At 39.7% G+C, this 21178-nt stretch overlaps 1 protein-coding gene and 1 pseudogene across 1 annotated transcript; one reads left to right on the top strand and one right to left on the bottom strand.

Moving 5' to 3' along the window:
* The first annotated feature begins 3318 nt into the window (after positions 1-3318).
* Positions 3319-3846, top strand: LOC147889392 (uncharacterized; annotated as a pseudogene).
* A 7086-nt stretch (positions 3847-10932) lies between these two features.
* LOC147889391 (linamarin synthase 2-like) lies at positions 10933-13100 on the bottom strand. Its single transcript, XM_087391863.1, has 2 exons — positions 12542-13100; positions 10933-12431 (listed from the first exon to the last, which is right to left on the bottom strand). Exons 1-2 carry the CDS (start codon positions 13029-13031, stop codon positions 11476-11478), a joined length of 1446 nt encoding a protein of 481 aa, XP_087247989.1. The 5' UTR covers positions 13032-13100; the 3' UTR covers positions 10933-11475.
* Between the last annotated feature and the right edge of the window lie 8078 nt (positions 13101-21178).

Below are 21178 nucleotides of genomic sequence, written 5' to 3'. Positions count from 1 at the left end.
GAGAGTTCGTATATTTGGAAAAGATAAGGAGCAAATTTTGCTAGTCTGAGGTATAGAGTTAGTTATGAGGAGATATCCTTGTCTGTAAACTTTGGGTCGATTGTTTATAATTATTGAAACATAATTACACGTGAAAGTAAACAACATTCAAAGGAAAAAAATTTTCTTCTCAAGATGAGTCCTCCATTCCAAAAGGAAAATAAGTTAGGATTCTATAATCCAAACCTTGGAAGTCTTATTTTTAAGATTTTTTTTTTTAAAGAACTCGTGAAGAGGAAAGTAGGATTGCAGAATCCACTTCATATGAAGATTGGGATTTGGACCCTAACCATTGGTTGTAAAGAAATAGCTCTATTTGGGATTCTGGAATCTGAAAATTTGGGAAGAGTGGACTTACAAAGTTGAACTAAGATGTGAAAGATTTTGGAATCCCAAAACAAAAAGACATGTAGTGGAAAGTTTTTTGAACTTCAAGCATCAATGGGGGTTTGGTGGCAATTCCCCTGATAGCACAGGGTTCGGGGGGCAGCAGCCCCTTAGGGGGTTTGGGGACAACGCCCCCAGCAGCAAGGTTTAGGGATTGTCGGTAGACCCCGGTCCACCACGGTATGACCAATTTATTAATTTTCACTCCTTCGCTTGGGGAGTGCCTCTTCTACTTTTAGTAATTTGGATTCCAAAATCCGTGTTTTGCAAACTTGGGATACCAGAATCCCAAAACGAAACACAATCAATTGGAACACAATGCAAAATCTCAAAAAGGGTCATAAAAGCTTGTTTGCCTTGTTTGAGCCTATTGTTTTTCTTTGAAGTTGGATTCTAGAATCCCAGTTCTCTACACTTGGGATACTAGAATCCTGAGAAACAACATGGTTGCATTGGGGAGGAACACAATCATCTAGAATATAGTGCAAAAGTCTGAAAAGCGCCATTGAAGCTACTTTTTCTTCTCTACAGCTGTTGTATTGCTTTGAAGGTTCATTTCTACAATCGTAGTTCTCTACACTTGGGATTCTGGAATCCTAGTTCTTTACACTTGGGATACTGGAATCCCAAAAATCAACACGGTTATGTTAACATCAACACAAACAACTTTTACATCATGCAAAAGCTTCAAACTATTGTCTATTGCCCTTGTCTATGCCCCTTTGTTTTCATGAAATCGGATTCTAGAATCTGAGTTCTCTATACCTAGGGGAAACGCCTAGCAGGTGCTATGAAATCTTGCAAATTGTGACAAAAAGAGAAGAAGAAGGGAAAGTGGTAACAATCGTAAATCTTCTATTCCTTTCACCTCTCCCACATATTCATGAGTCTTAGTGGATCAAATTCCATCCTTCAATTCGGATTCACTGACTCTACATTCAACACACAAAAATCTCGTTCAGTAAACAAAATTATAGCACTTCCTTGTGCTCAAGTTCTATCCACTGACACTCTTTACAAAGAGGTGAAAATTCCCTACAAGAATCATGTTTAGTTTACAAATTCTATAAAAGTTGAAATTTCGTAGGTTTTTCTTGAAAAATGTTCTTTATTTAACGTCTTTCTTGCTTTTTTTAACAAGTGGAAGCAACTATTTCTATATGTTTATAATGAGAAAAGTGCTCTTTTGGTCAAAATATTGCCGTTATTATCTCCCAAGTTCACAAACTTTATGTGAATTTGGAGAGATTTCGCAATGTTCTCTTGAATTTCTATTTTTGACATGTTTTTTTGTAAATATTGCACTTCCAAATTTCTGTACCTTTCAAACTAGGCTTCTGGAATCCTACCTCTTAGATTTGCGACTCACTGTTCTTTTACAACACTCTAGGTTTCATCTTCCATGCTACTTTCCACTTCACTAGTTCTTCTTTAAACTTCTTTTGTTTAGTTTGGATTCTAGAATCCAATTTCTAAGGTGTTTCATGATGGGGCATGCTAATGTGACTTTTCTAGGAGCACTTCTTCACTAATTTCTCTTTCCTCCATTACTTTAAGTTTTCTTAATCTCAGTATTTGTTTTCCAGGCAATGGCATCACAATCCCAGCTTCTCCACTCCAAGAAACAGTCTAAAACGTCAAAAAATACATCACCTTCTGAGGTGGGAGGTGTTGGAAGAGGAAAGTTGAGGTGTTCAGGCTCCTTGACTCCTTCTCGTTTGCAAGCACCACCCATGAGTCCACCATTTGCAGAGACAATATCGATCAATTCACCAAATGCTTCATCAAGAGAGAGCTTCTTACAATTGAATAGTCTCTACAACTAAAAAGGTCATGCCAACAAGGGAGCGAGTGTCTAAAAAAAAGCCTCTTCTTACAGCAGAACAATTTCCACAGCAAAGCTAGTTGACACCATCAAGAGTGAAAGGTCGTACAGGTAAGCGCTCTTCAAATGAGATGGAGGCTCCTATTCCAAAGGCTTCAAAAACTATTGGCAATGATGATTCTTTTGAGGGAAATAATAAAAAATCAAAATATGGGCATGGTTGGACATTGACCATGGGAGTTCCTAGCCTTCCTAGGACAGTAGTTGAGCCTACTACTACCTTTTTGCTCGTGTGACTAAACATAAAGGTTTATCAAGTGATACTAATCAATTCCAATGGGCTGGACGTATCATAAATGTAATGGAGCAAAGATCAAAAACTTGATGTTCTTTCTGGTTGAGATTGAACTAGGATCTTTTGAAGTTGTTGTACTCCTCTTTCAAAAGGACTTTGAGCTACAAGACGTCAATCCCCAAAGCACACAACAAATTTTTAAAGATGCGATGCAAACATTTGTAAGAAAATTTGCTCTTCATCTCCTAGTTATTCTAACTGTAATTTGCATGTTTTTTTCCTAAGCTCCTATTTTCTTGTTGGATTTTAGAGTTTTGGCCAAGCATTCCAGAGCACATGGAAAGTATTTTTGGTGGTTCAGATTTTGCAAGTACCTCTAATGAAGATGAAGAGATGCAAGAAGATGTGGACACTGACACTAATGATTCGAGTGAAGAGGAGCTAGTTCAAGAACCTTCTATGCAAGACACAAGAACAAAAGGTAGTAAAGGCAAAAAAAGGGAGAAACAACTCTTAAGTGAAGTTGAGATTGTGCCCTTAGGTCAAGGTGCACCCTTGTCAGCTCCACAAGGTGAGAATTCAGATAATGCTACCTGCGAGATGTGTAAGAAGACAAATATGATCAATCCTTTACCTTATGAGCTACGCATCAATTGTATTGAACTACCTCCCGAACTACCTCCCATTGATCCCAAGATTAGAAAAAGGCCACTTCAACTAGGACGTATCGATGAAGTGCATGTTTCCAACCTCAAGAGAAAAATGAACAGCCATGGTGCTACCACTACTTGTTTTGGTGGACAGGGATCAATGTCCTACAAAGAACTCATGGATAAAGTCTCAACCAGATTCTTACAAGTATTATGTTCTAGCTGGAGCCCATGGATTACTTGCAAAAAAAGAACTTTGTCTAGAATATGACCACATTGACAGTTATAAGACAACAATTTGTTGGATTTATGCAGGTTTGACTGATGAGGAGTGTACAATATTATCCATGGATCACAATGTTGACTCAGATTATTGCTTACAGATGACTTTCATTCAAAAAATTAGATTCCTTCATAATGAATGAGTCAAGCAACTAAGTGAAGGCCAGATTGTTGATGATAAATTTCGAGTCACGCTTTGTGAGAGATGTGGTCTACAAGTACGCAAGAATAATGCACGTGGTGCTAACCAAAAGACTAACATCAAGCATTATGATAATTATTTTCAGTTGGCATTTTGTGATGGGGATGTCTAGAACCTATAAGAAGAGATTCTTGATTAACGGGAGTAAGGAAAGTTGAAAGGTTAAAAGATGTTGAAGGCTCCTTCTTGCTCTCATGGGGGAATTCGTGATACATCTCTAATAGTAAGAGTTCTAGCATGTGTGAAGGCTAGAAACATCTCCTTATAGGAGATGGGAGCAAAGTTTGAAAGGTATATTTCTTACTTTTCTCATTCACTCAAATGTTATAATAATCATTTTCACTCAAGAACTTTCTTTTAGCTTCTTAATAAACATAGTTTTGTCTTTGCAGGCAAAAATCTTATTTGCACATGCAAAGAATTATGATAGAAAAGTTGAACTATAATGATTGGGATGAAGTTAGGAATACCATCTTGATTCAAGTAACCCAAAGGAGCTTGAGAGATTCTTATTTCTATTTGAAAAATGTGTAAGTGGATTCCAGAATCCTACCTCCACATTTGTATGGTTCTTCTTCTAGTTTTCATCTTAACATCACATGAGCACTCTTTCAATTCTAGAATCCACTTCTAGTCTCATCAGCATGGACTTTGCATTCTAGGTTCTAGCTTAAGGTCATATTTGAGATTCTAAGATCAATATTTTCATTTTTAAGCCTTAACAATCTCAATTCTTGTCAAATGTTATGATTTACATTTTAAAATGTGAACTCTTTGATACCATTTTAAGTTTCAAGAATCTTGGGTCTTACTTAATATCTATGAAATGCAGAATCGAGACCCTCGTGTTAAGCTGATGGAAATTCCTCAACCCTTTCAACAATTCTTGTCTCATTGTCGAACATAGAGGAAAAGAAGAGAGCAAGAACAAACAATTCAAAATGATCCTCGTTTACACAAATATATTTCAGATGATGTGGATGAGCCTCCTTTGCTTTGGACAGTTCATGAAGGACGAGTAGAGGACATGGACACATTTGTGACAACTCGTCCTTATACTTTAGCAATCATTGATGCTCCATATGGTTTCAAAGCTCCAAACTCAGGCAATGATGATGTGAAGTATGGAGTAAGTGCTTATAAAAGAGTCATTCAAACTTTTCAAAAAGTGACAACTTGTGAATCATGGGCACTCATATTTTTTGCTCATGATCAAATAACGGCTACTCAAAAAGCCTTCACAGATCTTAACATGGTGAATCAGATGATCATATGGTACTATTTCTACTTTTTCTCTTCTTTAGCCCTTTCTTTTCTTTTGGTTACATTTTTGTGGCATTTTTAAATAGAATCTTACGTGCAGGACTAAACCTAACATCCATGGGTACATAATTGATCGACTTTCTTGGGCATGTGAGTTTGCAACAACGATTGGGTTTCACTCTCTATCTAGATTAAGAGCTCAAGGGACATATAATTTTGCATGAAACCAACTCGTACAAATGTGTTTGAGAGACCCAGTGTTTGCAAAAAGTTCAAGCATACGAGAGGTAAATTAACAGGCATAATTAATCCTTATCAAGAGCCTCAACTTTTAATGATGGATTTAACTAACCTTCTTTCAATTAAGGGAGAATGGATAATGGACTTGTTTACCGAAAAAGGCACCACAACTGTCAGCGCTCTAAAGAGGGGGAGAAATGTTATTGCTGTTGAGTGCGGCCCTTTACAGGTACAATTTATTGAACAAAGAGTGACGGCACTCAGAGAGTTTCCAAATGAGTACCAGGAAGTGGGAATGAAGACTACAGAGTCTAATCCAAGGTTTTTGATGCTTCTAGAGAGCCTCAACCTCCCATTGGTGAACAAGTTGTTGGGGAGATTGTCGATCTACTTGATTATGAACCAGATGCTCATAATGAGGAGGATAAAATAGTAATCAATACTCTTGATGCTAATCTTGAGCAACAAGAGGGAGAGGAACACCAACAAGAAGAAGAACATCCATTGATATAAATTAAATAGGATTTCTTGCCTTTTTTTCCATTACGCATGTTAATGAGTCTCATTAGGATAGAATTTCTCACTTTCTTGCCCATTACTCATGTTACTCCAAAACATTTGTGTTATTCATGAGTCTCATTATCTTCTTCACAATATGTTGTCACTATCTTTTTATTGATGGTTTGTAAATATTTCATGGTGAAATGTGAGCAATATTTTGTTTTGATAGATAATTTCTTTTACAATAAAAAGGCATGTCTTTGTGATTCTAATTGATGAATGAATTATATATTACATAGACATGCATGAATTATTAAAGGATTTATAGAATATTAGATCTTATCAATGAACTTCACTTTTCCAATTTTCTAATTTGACTTGAAAAGTGGATATTTTTCAATTCTAAATTTGTGATATGTGCATTTGCTCAATCAATTCAAAAAATAAGCTTATTTTGCAAAAGTTATGAAAATTATCTTTAAGGTTTCTAAAACTTTCTAAAATTGAACAATATTTAGGCCAAGTAAAACAAGAAGATGGTATGTTGCAAACAACAACTCATGACTCGTCATTTTTTATGACTCATTGTTTGCATTCGAGATGAAAAGTACTGGCACCTATGCCATCTTGAAGAATTTAAGCTTTATTCTAACTATGGCCATCAAAGTTAGAAGTCAAAGACTCATCCGAGGAGTCCATTCTACCAGACTGGGACTTGCTATGGCAACTACTTTTATGAATAAGACATGCATCATCAATGATAGCCTTAAATGTGGGGGTACTAGTATATGTAGAAGATACACCATTGTTTTAGTTTAAGGTACACCATTGTTTTAGTTTAAGGTTACAACCATGAATGAAATATGAGGTCAATAGTTACTATGCCAACTAATTTGCTTGGGGAAGCTAGTTACCGACCCACATAGGCGCCAATCATCAAGTCCTTCTGGTCCATCCATCCAAGCTTGGTGGGCGAAAATGTGGACCACGGTCTTCTCCTCGTAGTATCGAGTGAGGAATGTGCCACTGAGGGCCACAACATCTGTGAAAGGGAAAAAAATGTAATGTTAGCCCAGATTGCTGCCTTTTTTTGAATCATTGGAACAAATGTGACCATATTCAATGCTTCAAGTTTGTATAAAAATTTCCACTTTTTGAATTTAAAAATCCCTTATGTATGTATATTTTCTATAACTCCATAAACATATGAAACCCTTTCTATTGATTGTACATGCTATCTTACATATTTCTTAGTGACCCCCCACGTATGAATGGCTAAATGGCATTCTTTTTTAGAAAGTTATGCATCCAAAGCTACACTAGACCTTCAAAAAATCCATGAGATAAGTCAAGGTCGGCTAGCTAGTTTCCAGTTGAATGGCTATGAAAGCAGAGAGACAGGATGAAATATGATGCACGTGTAATCCATGTATTTATTGATGTCTCTTGTAACTTCTAGAAGACTTGGCTGAGAAAGTTCATTCCTTTTAGAGATCTATTTTGTGAGATAGATCTGTGAGAACTTCTTCTTATTCTTCTTTTGAGAGAGAGCTTGTGAGAAAGAGACTCTGTGATTTTTTAGTTTGTTGATAGCTTTGAGAAAATTCTGCTACATCGACCAAAGAGTTCACCCACTAGCAAAACAACAGTGCTTCTCTGACTTCTGCTCCTTACAATGGGATGAATATCTCTTTCAACTCCACCTACCAACTCGGCTACTCTACTCTTGTGATGCTCGCTGCAAACTTAGGCAACAACTAAAGGCCCTCCTTCTATACTTCTACAGCCATAGCGCCCTCATTTCCATACACTATCTACTGGAGTGCCAGTTTATCAACGTCCTCTGCACTGCAAACCCATCCCACAGCAGTGCAATAGCATGAGCAAGGTGGCTCTAAGCTCACCGACTTCTCCACTATCAACATACTTGAGCGCAACAGCTCCATTAATCCTTGCGCGACCCGGCAGCATGCACAAGTGTTCAACTCTAGCTGCATCTCTCCAACACAAGCCAGCAACTCCAGCCTCATCATCGACTAGCCTCTCCAAAGCAAAAGACAGCCACCTCTGAAGGGAAGAACCTAGCTACATCAACCTCCTTTGCAGCCACCTGCTAGTCATTGTGAACGAACGTTCATGGTGCAGCACCTCCTCAATGAACCTCTGCCATGAAGCTTCCGATAACCATAGCCAACAATTCCATCATCAATGAGCTCCTGCTCTCTCTCCAACCGGCAACACCACGAGCTCCTACCAACTACGACCAAGATCCTCCATCGACGGCTGTCTCTACAATGAAAGGACTCCCGAAAGCTCACTCCAACACAACGACCTCTCTGTGCAAAAAGCAGAGCAGTGACCGCTTCGCATGCCATCATCCTCCTCACCGCATCGCACCATCGCAAAAGCCTCAAAGTTTCTTTCTCTTCTTCTTCTCTAAGGTTTAGAACCTTAAGACACGTGGTAAAGATAAAACTTAACCACAGTTAGGTGTGGTTCAATTTGTGAGGTTAGGTTCAATTACTTAGACCATAGTTAGGTTTGTTTGAACTCTGGGTTAATGCAATTTAGTTAAAAGTGTGCCACGTGGTATAGGGCTACCTCAGCACAATAAACCCTTGCCAAGGACAATTTGTAATTGCATGTGAACAACCTATGACACATCATCAAAAGCCCTCTTCTTCACAGGAACTTCGACAAGCCGTAACTTCCAATCTAGGAAGAATTTGCACACGCTCCAAAAAGGAAAAGTCATCATCTTTTCAAGCCCTACATGTCTATCAAGTCAGAATCATTGTTAGCAATTAGACACTGCCATTGAAGCAAAATAAAGCTCATGGTAAGACCTTTGCAATAAATGAAAAAGCAACGCATGAATGCAGAAAGCATGCCAAAAGCACAAGTGCATGAGATGACCATAGCAGAAAGCATGGCATCCACACATAAAGCATTAAGGTACATGGAAGAACAAAGCATCATGCATGAAGCTACACAAGGAAGAAGATTGCAGATTGAAGAACCAGCAAGTCAACTATGTGGAGTCATCATCAAGCCATGAGTAGAATGACGAGAACAAAATGTATTGAGAAGCAAAAAGAAAACCTTACCAACCTTGTCTGTATTTTGTAAATCAAGCCTGACCACCTGAGAGTAGCTATGAAAGCACCCAGGGGAGGTATTGACATGTAAAAGCCACACTTTACCACCTTAAGTAGCAATGTATGCACTAAGGGGAGGTGATGGAATGTAACTCACATCTGACCACCTTGCAGTAGCCAAAGGATTATGGCACCAAGGGGAGGTATTGAGAGTTGTGGTGCCATGAGCACATGTAGAGCAAAGGTATGAGTAAAGGGCAAGCTACCACATGGAATGGAGGAGATATCCCACATGTGAGCAAGCAAATGGATGTAAGTACCCTCACCTATAAAAGGGAGTTTCATTTGAAGTAATATAAATCAAGCACTTTGCACTATCTCAAGATTCTCTTTATGAGTCTAAGCTAATCTATCTTGGAACCTAATTGACTTGAGGTACATGTCATGAGCACTCTCTTCATCATGTTTCCACATAGGTTCCATCCACCTTAGAGTGCTCCATAGATCCTGAGGTACACATGTTTTGACAATGCTCTCAGATTAGAGACATTTGAGGTGACTCCTCTCGCATGCGCCCTCAGCCTTCTCTAGAGGATAGCATATGGGAGAAAGTGTCCAGCATCACTACTTAGAACATTTGGGTTGCTCGTTACAGTTGGTCATGGAGACCATCAGGATCCCCCAATAGCCACCCTAGTCACCATCATAAGAGATTATTTATAGGCTATGCACCATATGCGAGAGTGGGACTCTGAGTTCTATAGCAACCATGGAAAGGCAGGAGCGCGATTCTATAAGACTTGGCCTTTTATGCGATTACTATGAGAGGTATTTACTGGTTGTATAGACCCCCATCCTAGCTATTAGTCCTTGTTTGAGAGATTGTGAGCTAGCTTCTCTAGAAACAGGTTGGTTTTTTACATAATCAATAGATTGTTTTCCTTTTCCCATGATCAATGCCTTTTGGATTGCTAATTTGTATGGTTGATTTTCAAGTTTAATAGAAGATCCTTTTCACTGGGGAAAAAAATAAAGAAAGCTATTAAAATATTCAAGTGGCCAAAAGTTATATGAGACTAGATGCATCATGCTACCATGATCAGGAGGGGATCAGGAAGGCAAATTCCATTATGTAGTTGTGAAGCATTTGTCATTATTATTTCCAATAAGCTAGTGACTGTGAGGAGGCTATTCATTTAGGACTTTGTTACTACATACAATATATATGATATAAATAGGGGTATAGACACCCCCTAGACACCCCTTCTGTAAACTTTTGAGATAATAAAAGTATCCCTTATGTTTGAAAACTTTCTTTTTTTAAATTAAAAAATCCCTTATGTATGTATATTTTCTATAACTCTATAAACATATGAAACACACCTTCTGTTGATTACACGTGCTATCTTACATATTTCTTAGTGACCCCCCAGGTATATATGGCTGAAATAGCATTATTTTTTAGAAAATTATGCAAATTTGAAATTTCAAACGGAAACTGACTAACTAAAAAAACGAAAATTGACTAACTAAAAAAATAAAAATTGACTAACTAAAAAAACAAAAATTGATTAACTAAAAAAATGGAAATTGACTCACCAAAAAAGGTGGGGATCCTACTAAGGCCTTGCCTTTTGGAATGTCATTATAAGTCTAAGTGTAAAGTCATGTGGGGGTGTTGAGAAATGGTGGTGCCAAAGAATACTAAGAGAAATTATGTGATTGGTAGAGTAGATTGTGTCAATGGATCGATGACATGTGTACTGAAAAAAGATGATGTTGATCTTGTACTCTAGGTAGATGAGTGAAAGAGACTAGAGAAAAGAGGTGTGTGTGTGTGTGGTGGTGGATGGTGGGATGAAGCATTAAATAAAAGTGGGGACATGGCTATTTTAGCAAAAGTGGTGTCATACAAGAGACAAAGAGAGCCTCCATCTCTAGAGAGAAATACCCAATAAAAGACAAAAGCATTTGAAACCTCCACAAGAGTACAAAAACTTGACCCTAACAACACATTAGGAGTGGATTAGAAAGCCTTAAACAACCACTAAACCAAAAATTAAAGTGGTCAAGTTGACCAAATGAACTGAAAGAAGTGGGATGTGCCTGATTAGCAAAAAACTAATCTGCCCATCCTTTAGGATCCTTGGAGGACCAAAAATCTAAAATGTTGATGAGTTGGTGCACTATTGTGTGATAATCCAACCAGCCCATTTGAGCCTAGATGTTAAGAGCACATCCCCATGGTAGGCTAGGCTAGCATATATACTAGCCCCGTGGTGGAGGAATAGAGCATGGTAAGGCATCCAGAGAATGCTACACAAGGATAGAACATGGGGCCCTCGTGCATGACGTCTCCCGCCCTGTTCTTCCTGCATTCGTCCTACATCCTAGCAGCAGGACATTCGGTAGCAAGGCAAAACATTTGTATAAACCAATTGAAGATACACGTTCAGATAAACCAGTTGAAGATTATTGAAGATGCAGAGCCTCAAAATGCCATGGAAGAAAGCCGAGTTCCCAGGGCGCAAATCTCGTGAGATCTGCAGCTCTTTTGACAAGGCTAGCTGTGGGAATGCGCATCTGGCAAATATGCCGTCGCGCCAATAACATGGTGGGAACGGCCTCTAAGCCTAGAGTCGACGAACAGAATTGAGAAAGGCCTCAAAGTTAGTGTTAGGCTGTAGTTTCCCTTAGAGTCCCCGAACAAAATTGAGAAAGGCCTCAAAGTTAGTGTGAGAGGAGCCATTCTGATCCACAAAAGCTGTCTTTGCAGCATCACCAAGCTTGGCCACCTTCTCCCTCAAAATTATCGCTCTGCTCTTGTTGTTCACGTCCTTGCTCATCAGCGCCCTCACCTTCTCCTTCACTTCCCTCGCCGCCACCATCCCTCCTGCCTCCTCCCGCCTCAGCTCCATCCCTACCCCCCACCCATCCTCTATGCACCTGCACCCCATCATCTGATCGAAAAACCATGGCCAGCATAGCATCGGCACTTTGCTTGCGATTCCCTCCAGTGTCGAATTCCAGCCCGCGTGCGTTAGAAAGCCGCCCACCGCCCCATGTGATAGCACCTGCAGCTGCGGTGCCCATTCCACAAAACATGAACGATCCTTCATTCTCTCGAAGAAGCCTTCGGGAAAGACTGCTGAATCCCCAGACATCAGGGAGGGGCGGACGACCATCAGTATCGGTACTTGCGAGGCCTCTAGGCCTTTTGCGAACTCCTGCATTTGCTGGGCTGAAACTACTGCTACGCTACCGAATGCAACATACAGTACCGAAGAAGGTTTTTGCTGATTAAGCCATTGTAAGCAGCCATAGTCTTCTGCCCATAGTGCACTACCATGGCTCACCTTCAGGTCACTGTCGCTGCAAAAGAACTCAGACGGCAAGAGGGGACCGATGTCGTAAATCTTGTCCTTTTTCCTGATGAACTCTAAAGTAAGCTTTTCCAGCTCGGTGTAGGTATTCGCGAGAACAAAGGAAGACTCATGTATGCGAGCGAAGCACTCGGTAGAATAGCGAAATAAATAATCGGAAAGATCACGCGGTTCCAGAAACTTGGGAATTTCACTCCTTTTCAGGGGTGGACATCCAGGGATGTAAGTAAAACGGTCTGAAGCCTCTCCGTCAAGAACACGATTCTCTGAGAAACAATACGAAAGCTTGTCAGAACTTAGCCTCCTTGCAAACAATGAATGCCTGTGAAAGCACACATAAAGCATGAAAATACAATCGGAAGGTGAAGCATACAACCTGTTGCCGGGGGATGAAAATCTTGCGTGAAGATTAGATAAACAGCATAAGATGCTGCAGACTGAGTCCAAAAGGCTATGTGGGGGATGTTCATCTTCTTCGCCACGTTGAGCGTGCACAACAGAAACACGTTCCCTATGATGCAAGTTACAGGAGGCGAGGATTTCTGAATGAGATCCACGAGCAAGCCCTCGATGTTGTTCATGGCTTCAGCCATCTGGACGGGGTTATATGCTACGTAGTCCTCGGCAGTGAGGCCGTCAGGAACACCCACAAGCCTAAGATTTGATTGGAAGCCCACCACGGCAGCTTCTTCCCGTTTAGACGCAGGCGTAGACTGAGATTGAGATCGAATCAAACGCTCGTGATTGACCTGACTGTTCACAAAAGTTGCGATGATTCCTGCGGCCGTGAGTTTCTTGGACAATTGCATCATGGGGTTGATGTGGCCTTGAGTAGGCCAAGGCACCAGAAGGACATGGGGAGCCATAGAGGTGAGCTCGAAGAGACGAGGGAGATGCTAAGTAGAATCAGTAAATGCTTGTGAAGGGATGAGCGAGTCTAGACATTACAACTTTGGAGTTGTCGACAATAATCAAAGAGTAAAGTTGTTCCACTGTTCACCACAACAGCTTTGGCGTGTTACTTCATGAGTGACATCAGAAGCCGAATATTTAACGTTACTTCACAACAAATACAAATACCTTTTTCAAATGCTAGATTCCCAATTTATCTAAAAACTCATAAATTATTCGCACTTGATTTGAACCATTTGAAAACTTCAAAATTCGAAAGAATGGTCGGTCCCAAAAACAGACGACCAAGTACAAAAATTTGGCTACTACCAATGGGCAAACCGCCCGTAGCCACCCCCCAGCAGCAGGGAATCTCTCCTCATCAGCAAACTACCCATATCAAACAGAATGGACTTAAGCATCTTCTGCATCTCTATAAGTCTTGAACCAAACGGCACAGACGATTTGGACACCACCGAATTGCGGATCATCCAAGCAGCCCAACAGACTCCCGCTCTGAGAAAGCTCCAACACGAAGCTAAAGTCGAAGGCAGCTTAAATACGTCTCCTATGAGTGCTAACCTCCAATCATTCCGGATAGAGTATACACCCATTAGTCCTGACCTTCTAATTGCGCGCTCTAAACAGTCCAAACCTCTCAGGGGACACTCCCAAAACATATGTAATACCTGCTCAACAGCCCCACCACATAACCCGAAAACAGGGTTGACCGGAAGCCACTTAGATAACCTGCCACGTACTGGGAGCCACTTGTGAATGATTTTCCCAAGCAAAAAACTTAACTTCCCTTGGAGAAGACCACTCCATACCTTCCTGAAGCACTTGGACCACTGATCCTCTAGTGGGTACTGAATTCGTTGGCCAGCTTGGAGGGACCAACGTCACAACTCTTGACAGAAAATTTGCATCCAATTCAGGCAACCCAAATTCACACTTTACCTCCAACGTTTTCCAGAAAGCATCCTTGGAATCCCACAGTTGGGACCAATATCTAACTCCTGCCTTGTGCAAGGACCTGGCCCTTACCATCATGAAGCATCGCCCACCCCATCAAATATGTTCCAAAAGGCTGGAGTCACCTCTCAACCCCCATCTCCCTCTCCATTAAGCCGTGAAACTTTTATATTGGCATCGAAAGCTTATATGCCCTAATAAAAATAAAGTTATGAAACATTCTCCAAGATTTGAAACTTTTATGCAAAATTTTTAAGTTTTGCTAAGATTTACATGTTTTACTTGGAAATTCTTGCTACTCTCCTTGGGTTGAAAAGAAAAAGCAACCAAATCATCGGCAAACATTTGTACACAAAACTGAGTCCCATAGGGTAGGGAGATCCCCTTAATAGTGCTAGCAAGCGGCCACTTTTTGATCAACCCTATCAATGGCATAGTACACAAGGCAAATAAAAGGGGTGCCAATGGGCACCCTTGTCTTATGGACCTGGTCAAAGTATAGTTCCCTACAACACCACCATTTAAACAAAAGGATAGTAGAGGCTCCTCCAAAGAGCGTCTCCACCATTTTAATTAAAGATGAACCCAACCCAACATGATCCAGAACTGCTCGAATGAACTCCCACTCAACTCGATCATAAGTCTTGTCAAAGTCAAAATCAAAAAACACACACCTTTGACCTGAAGAGCAAGCATAATCCAAGGCCAATGCGACATTCAGAATATTCTCCATGATTTCCCTACCTTTGATAAACCCATTTTGCTCTCTATCAACCAAATAAGAGCAAATACCCTGAATCCTAAAGGCTCGCCATAATCTTATAAGAGACATTCGACATTGTGGTTGAGAGCATCGTTGAGGGGGTAATATCTCAATTTCTCTAGTTTATCAAATCATGCTCCTGTTTGTTGGTCCTTCTCGATTCGTGCTAATGTGGGTTGGTCACAGGATATCCCGTTTAAGTTAGATAAGAGATTTCTACTTATGGAGGATTTTCGCAAACAAATTAAGAAGACTTGGAGGGATTGCACAAGTGGAGTTTTGGACCCATGAATGAAGTGGGACGTGGGGATCAGAGGTATTCATTTCATGGCTAAAGAATGGGCTAAACAGGATTTGATTAGGGCTCACACATAGGACTCTCATTTGGGGTTCATGAATGTTTAGGCAAGGTTGTAAAGTTGGCTCCTCGAGATTGTATTCTTGCCACTTTAGTACTGGAGTGTGAACAAGCAGTTAAGGAGGGGGAGATTGTAAAGTCAGCTCTAAACTCCTCTCCTTTCCTCTTATTGCTCCAGGAGAAGCCATATAATCCTTCATGATCCAATTCAATGCATTCTAGCAAACCCCAATCCATGCATAGAGATTCCCACACTTCTTTCTCCCTCCTCATAAGGCCTAAACCCAAGTGAGATATATCACCCTCCTCCACTACCATATTCCAATCACCACCCATAAGCCAGCAGGCATCACACAACAAAGCACTGAATTCAGTCCAACATTGAGCCCGAGCACCTATCGCATTCGGCCCGTAGGTACAACATGAAGCACAACCCTGAAATCACAAGCTTAGCAGCTATATACCACCCTTCTGCATAGCTCGATGATATATTGCATAATGTTCTAACCACGAAGCTGGGTTAGGACAATCACATTAAGTCGAAGCTAGCCCGGTCTAAAAATTGGTATATGACCCGGATCATCTCAAAAATTAAACCTAACTAATTCAAATACTAGGAAACACAACAATTTCAAACACCACGCTGGTAATCAATTAAACAAAAATAATATATTTCTATTTATTTTGGTTGCAAAATAGATGATGTTAATTCTTGTTCAATAACACTGGTTTAAGACAATCACATAATTGGTTTTATACCTTAACTAACACAGTGATATATTGCATGATGTTCCAACCACCAGGCTAGTTTAGGACAATCATATTAAGTCCAAGCTAGCCCGATTTAGAAATTACATGATTAAACTATTTGAAAATTCAATCAATACAACTAGCGGGATGGTTTAGGCAACTGCTGTCTTGATTTGTTGAAAACCAAAATGGATTAAAAAAATGGAATCCAAAATAGCAGGACTATTGCATGGTGGTCTTAAACATTGATAGTTGATGAAATTGGTATCTAGATTCACCCTAAATGCAAGAATTTGAAAATGTGCAATTTGTACATGTGCAAAGATCTTTTAATAAATCCAACACTATTTACAATTTTGTATTGTTTATTTTGTCATGAAATTCCTTGCTATATGGCTCATAAGAATGTCAATGGTCATTGCATTTTATAATACACAACATGAAGCTTGATAGTATGCCCTTTTGCCTATTTGTGTCACATTGCACTTGCTTGGGGAAGTATGTGGCTTCAATAGAATGCAAGAAAAGGAGAGACAACCTACTTGCAGAAGTCATTGCTAGCGTGGCAACATTTTGGGATGAGAATACGAGAGTTTCTTCAAATAATAATGACATCTGTAGAAAGCAGATGGGATGCAAAAAGTGGGCCAAGGATATCATACACATAGCTCACATTTAGCAGATATACATGCACATAAGCAGCCAATTCAAATTCATTGCATAGTATAATAAGACTTTAACATTTTATTTGAAGATGGCAATCCCTTTCAGACCTCTTACAATTGGGAGATAGTCGATGATGGCCCTCATGAATCACCCTCTTGTTGTGGTTAAAATGCACAACATCTTGTTATGTCCCCTAAGCATGTAATATGAGTTGGCACTAGAGTGGGGCTACATGCTAGTACTAGATCCATTATTTATAATTTTTTTCTATCAAATGAAAATGAGAAGAGGATTGACTCTCCATTCTCTAAGAATAAAACTCCTCTTGGTAGCTATTTGAGATATCAAGTTCAACTACGGTTCACTTTGATGTAATACCTAGGTGACCATTCTCATTTGTCCGGAGGGTAGTTGTTCGTAGGTGAAGATATGCTACCACTAAATAATACATGTATGATAGCTATTGTAGTTTATTATAGTTGCAGCATAGTAAGATTGCCACTCATGTATGGTTTGGGTTCCACTATGGACCATGTATAAAGAGTTAGTAGAACACTTATAGAGATATAGTCTACACACCCCTTTTATATGTAGTGTGTTGTGTGGATTTTACATGTAAGAAGAAAGAAGATGGTTTCAACCTCCACGTCTTGTGCCTTCTCCCTTTGAGTTTGTAATGAAGAAATCTACAAAGAAGCCTCCTCCCTCACATTCTCATAAATGGAAATTGTGCATGTAATGTGCTTCATTGTGAAGCATGAGAGTATCACTTTTATGAAACAAATCATGTAGAATTTTAATGGTTAAATTTTGATTTTGGGCCCATTTCGATGTCCCTTTATGAGTTGCAAGGTTTGTGTGAGCACTACTCTTTTTTTTTTGTGTATGCTCATTGTTCACATCTGTCTGAAGTTGTGATAGAGAACTGGTTATAAGCCCTTGATGGTGAGATTATGAGAATCATAGGCCAGTATTCAATTGCTTGTGTTTATGCTTATTCATTACTATAAGTGACTACTGGTTGCTTGCCACTATCATTAGTTGTTTTGTTATAGGTCAACCTTGTGAGGATGAATTTTGGATTTGTAGAAGTTGTGTAGTTCACATGGTGCAGTTATAGTTTGTAGTACTATAGAAATGGCTGACAATCTATCCACCATTGTAAGCCAAACGCTTGACAAACTACACAATCATTACACAAAAGGTAGCAGAGTACTCTCTATCCCAAGCCTCCACTAAAAACACCGCGCACAAAGAAACTCAATCCAAATCTCTTCAAACCTTGCTCATGAGGTGGGGGATGAAGTCAATCAAAACCCTACTACAATTTAGCAAAAAGAAAAAACCCTTGCAAAGAGTTACACGGGGAGGTATATTCTCTAGCGAGATGGACGAACCAAGGGTATTCCCCCCACTTTCCACTAGGATGAAGAACAACCTCAAAACGTCAAGGGAGAGACTTGTAGCTTGATTTCTTGAGGGACCAAATTTTGATAAGTCCTTGGTGTGCATTATTGAAGGCAAACTGGCTCCAAGTAATGTGATCTTTAAAAAATCTCAAGCCAATATGGTGATGATAGATGCAATGCCCTCCATTGTCATAGCCTAGGGCCGTTAGCAAGAAGAAAAGAGAAGTAGTATCCAACACTTGAGAGCAAGTGCAAAGAGAATTGAGGCTGCCTAAGATACAAACATTTTAGCCAGCAACCCACCACACACCCACAAGCTGACAAGTGCTACAGGGGAGGGTGGGGGGGCATGCGTTGAGAAAAGGACGGGGGACATAGACGGGTAGTGTTGAGTAGGGAGCTCAACACCCTTGTTCGAATGGCGAACGTATGCTAAGGCACGACAATTGAACAACCATTGATAATGAGAACAAAATGAAGCAATTCTATCATTTGACAGAGCAACCATTGATAGCATGGAAGTTCAAGATGAGTATTTTTCTTATGGGAATGGGATTTTGGGAGTTCAACAATGGAGATGAGTAGGTACATGTTCTTCTAAAGGTTCCCACTCTGCAATAGCTAGAGGCCTTCAAAGATTAGCACGAGAGAGCAAGGAAAGTTATGTATTGGCTGTCCATAAGTGTCAATGATGCAATTATTGTGTACATATAGGAGGCATTGGATATATTGGTGAGGATGTACAACACCATATTAGGGCATAGAAGACATACAATACCATACACAGGCATAGAAAATGCAACTTAAGCACAAGCCGCATAATGTGTACGTAGGAAAGATGAACATTAGTGACTCATCCATGAAGTGTAAATCCTTTCAAATTCTCTAGTCTCAAGTGGCACACCAGTTGATGTGATGAGGACTTGGTGCCCATGACCTTGAATGGCCTTGGAGCAAAGTATGAACAATTCTAGAACACCATTGGAATCGTTGAAACCTTTCCTAAGCTTTCAAAATCGGTTGCCTTATAAGTAAATAGATGGGGAATGTAACGGTTTATCAGCCAAGAAAATTGTAGGGAATTACCTTCTACTCAAATGTAGGTACAAGTAGAGGGAAGGTCATTGTTTAGAGGCCAGTGCAGTAGCCTTTTTGGAGCCATTTGGAAATCAAAATAAGACAATAGAAATAGGAAAAGTAGTCATGTGGAGGAGGAGGAGGCAATTCTAGAGGCAAAGGGAAGACAAAGAGGACGTGGTTCATGGCAAAGGAACTAGCAAGCAGATAGCAACATAATCGATATTACTATGGCAAAGGAGGCCACATGACCAAGCCCTACTATAAAAAGTAGAATGACATAAAGATTAGAATGTTGCATCCTCCTAGTCCTAGGCTACATTGCATCAAGGTGCCACCTTTCCTCTGCGCTTGGAGTGAAGAGGAAGGATTGCAATACCCGAAACTCTTCTTTAGAGATTTAGCAACTCTTCTTTAGACATTTAGCATTCAATCTCTACATATTCAATTGGCTTGTCAAGTCACCAAAATTGCCCAAGGTCAATGAGATCCATGGTTGCAATGCTGCTCAACTGGCAAAGGGCCTATACCTCTTGTAGGCCAATTGCCTCTCTCTCTAGTGACAGAGGAGGTATCACCAAGGGGTACATTTTCTAGGGCTTGATCAATAACCTTTTTGAGATCCATAATGTAGAACATATTCACAAGTGAAGGGAGTTCGTTATTTAGATAAATTGGCCGCCAATGATCACAAGCCTATCAAAAATTGTTGGGAGGAGTGATCAACTAGAGAAAGTATTCCTCTACATTTACTCCCTTGCGTGAGATAGGTCACTCAAAGCAAGGGGTTAATTGATAACATCCAAACTTCAAATGCCACTCTACAAGAATCTATTACATGGAAGCATGGCGAGAATGGGGGCGATTGAATAGCGAATCTCAAGTAGTTAAGAATATAGTTAAGGGAAGGCTAGGAATATAAAGTTGATTTCAAAATCACCTAAGGTGAGGTTTATAAAGGGGCAAGCTCTAAAACTCTGAATTTTTCCAAGATTCATGATTTAAACTAGAATAACCATCCTCCATCAATCCTCTCCTTCAAACTACTACACCTTCAATATTTCTCCCCTTCAAACCTCTTGCTTTCCTAATTTTCTTTACATTTCTTGTGTTCATATCAACAATGTGTATTTGAACCCGACATTTTATAAGCATAGAACAAAGTCTTAACTTTGGTCCTAAATTGCATAATCAATGACACATTTGTGGACCTTGTAAACAAAATAGATATCTATTTATAGCTAAATATTACTTGAAAAACAAAACCAATGATAAGGTCCTCTCCTCTACAAACAAATGCCTTCATGGTACAAGGCAATCTATAATACATTGCAAATTCCTTAGCTAAAACTTACCCAATGCTAGTAGCTTTAGTCATGCATCAAGATCGGCAAGTTTGGAAAGCAAGATTCGCCAAACAAAATGCATCCTTGCTGAAAAAGGTATACAAGTTCCACCTTAAATGTAAATGCATTGGCGTATAAAATCATGATAGAAATGGCCATTGAAGCCCAAACAGACCTTTTATGACAAAAAATGTAAATGACTACTCATGTAAGAGCAGTGGGCCAAAACACTATCTTTCATATCATGCACTACATAGAGCTTCTAGACGTGGAAGCATCTAAAACAATAAATAGAGTCCCTTATCACCTCACTTCGCAGAGGTATGAAAGAGCCTAAAAATAGCTAAGTACAATTTCTGCAATCTCTCCGATCAATTTACTCCTCAAGTCCAAGCAACCTGTGACACATGGAATGTGCCCATAAAAACCCAGTATCTTGGGAGCTTTACATGTGGTCTTGCAAGTTGTTGCTACCTCTAGTATGGTTCATCGATCAAGTAGATCTTACATTTCCCACACAAAAACATTCAGTTGTGATTAAATTTGACATCTGCAAGTAAAATGCCTTATACAACATCAAGAAATTTAAACCGTTCACACTAAATATCTCATGAAGCATATCATTATTGAAAGATGGATCCCACTATTTAGGATTGACTTCCTATCTAGATGTATGTAGAGCTCACAATTTAAATGAAAAGATAGCATATTTAAAATGTCAGTTGGAACACCGGGGGGAGACAAAAAGCATTGATTCAAAAATCTAAAACCCCTATTG

Source organism: Dipteris shenzhenensis, chromosome 20, assembly GCF_047967505.1.
Source record: "Dipteris shenzhenensis isolate YYH24624 ecotype China chromosome 20, Dip_SZ_1.0, whole genome shotgun sequence".
Classification (NCBI taxonomy): Eukaryota; Viridiplantae; Streptophyta; class Polypodiopsida; order Gleicheniales; family Dipteridaceae; genus Dipteris; species Dipteris shenzhenensis.
This window is presented reverse-complemented; position numbering and strand designations above follow the sequence as displayed.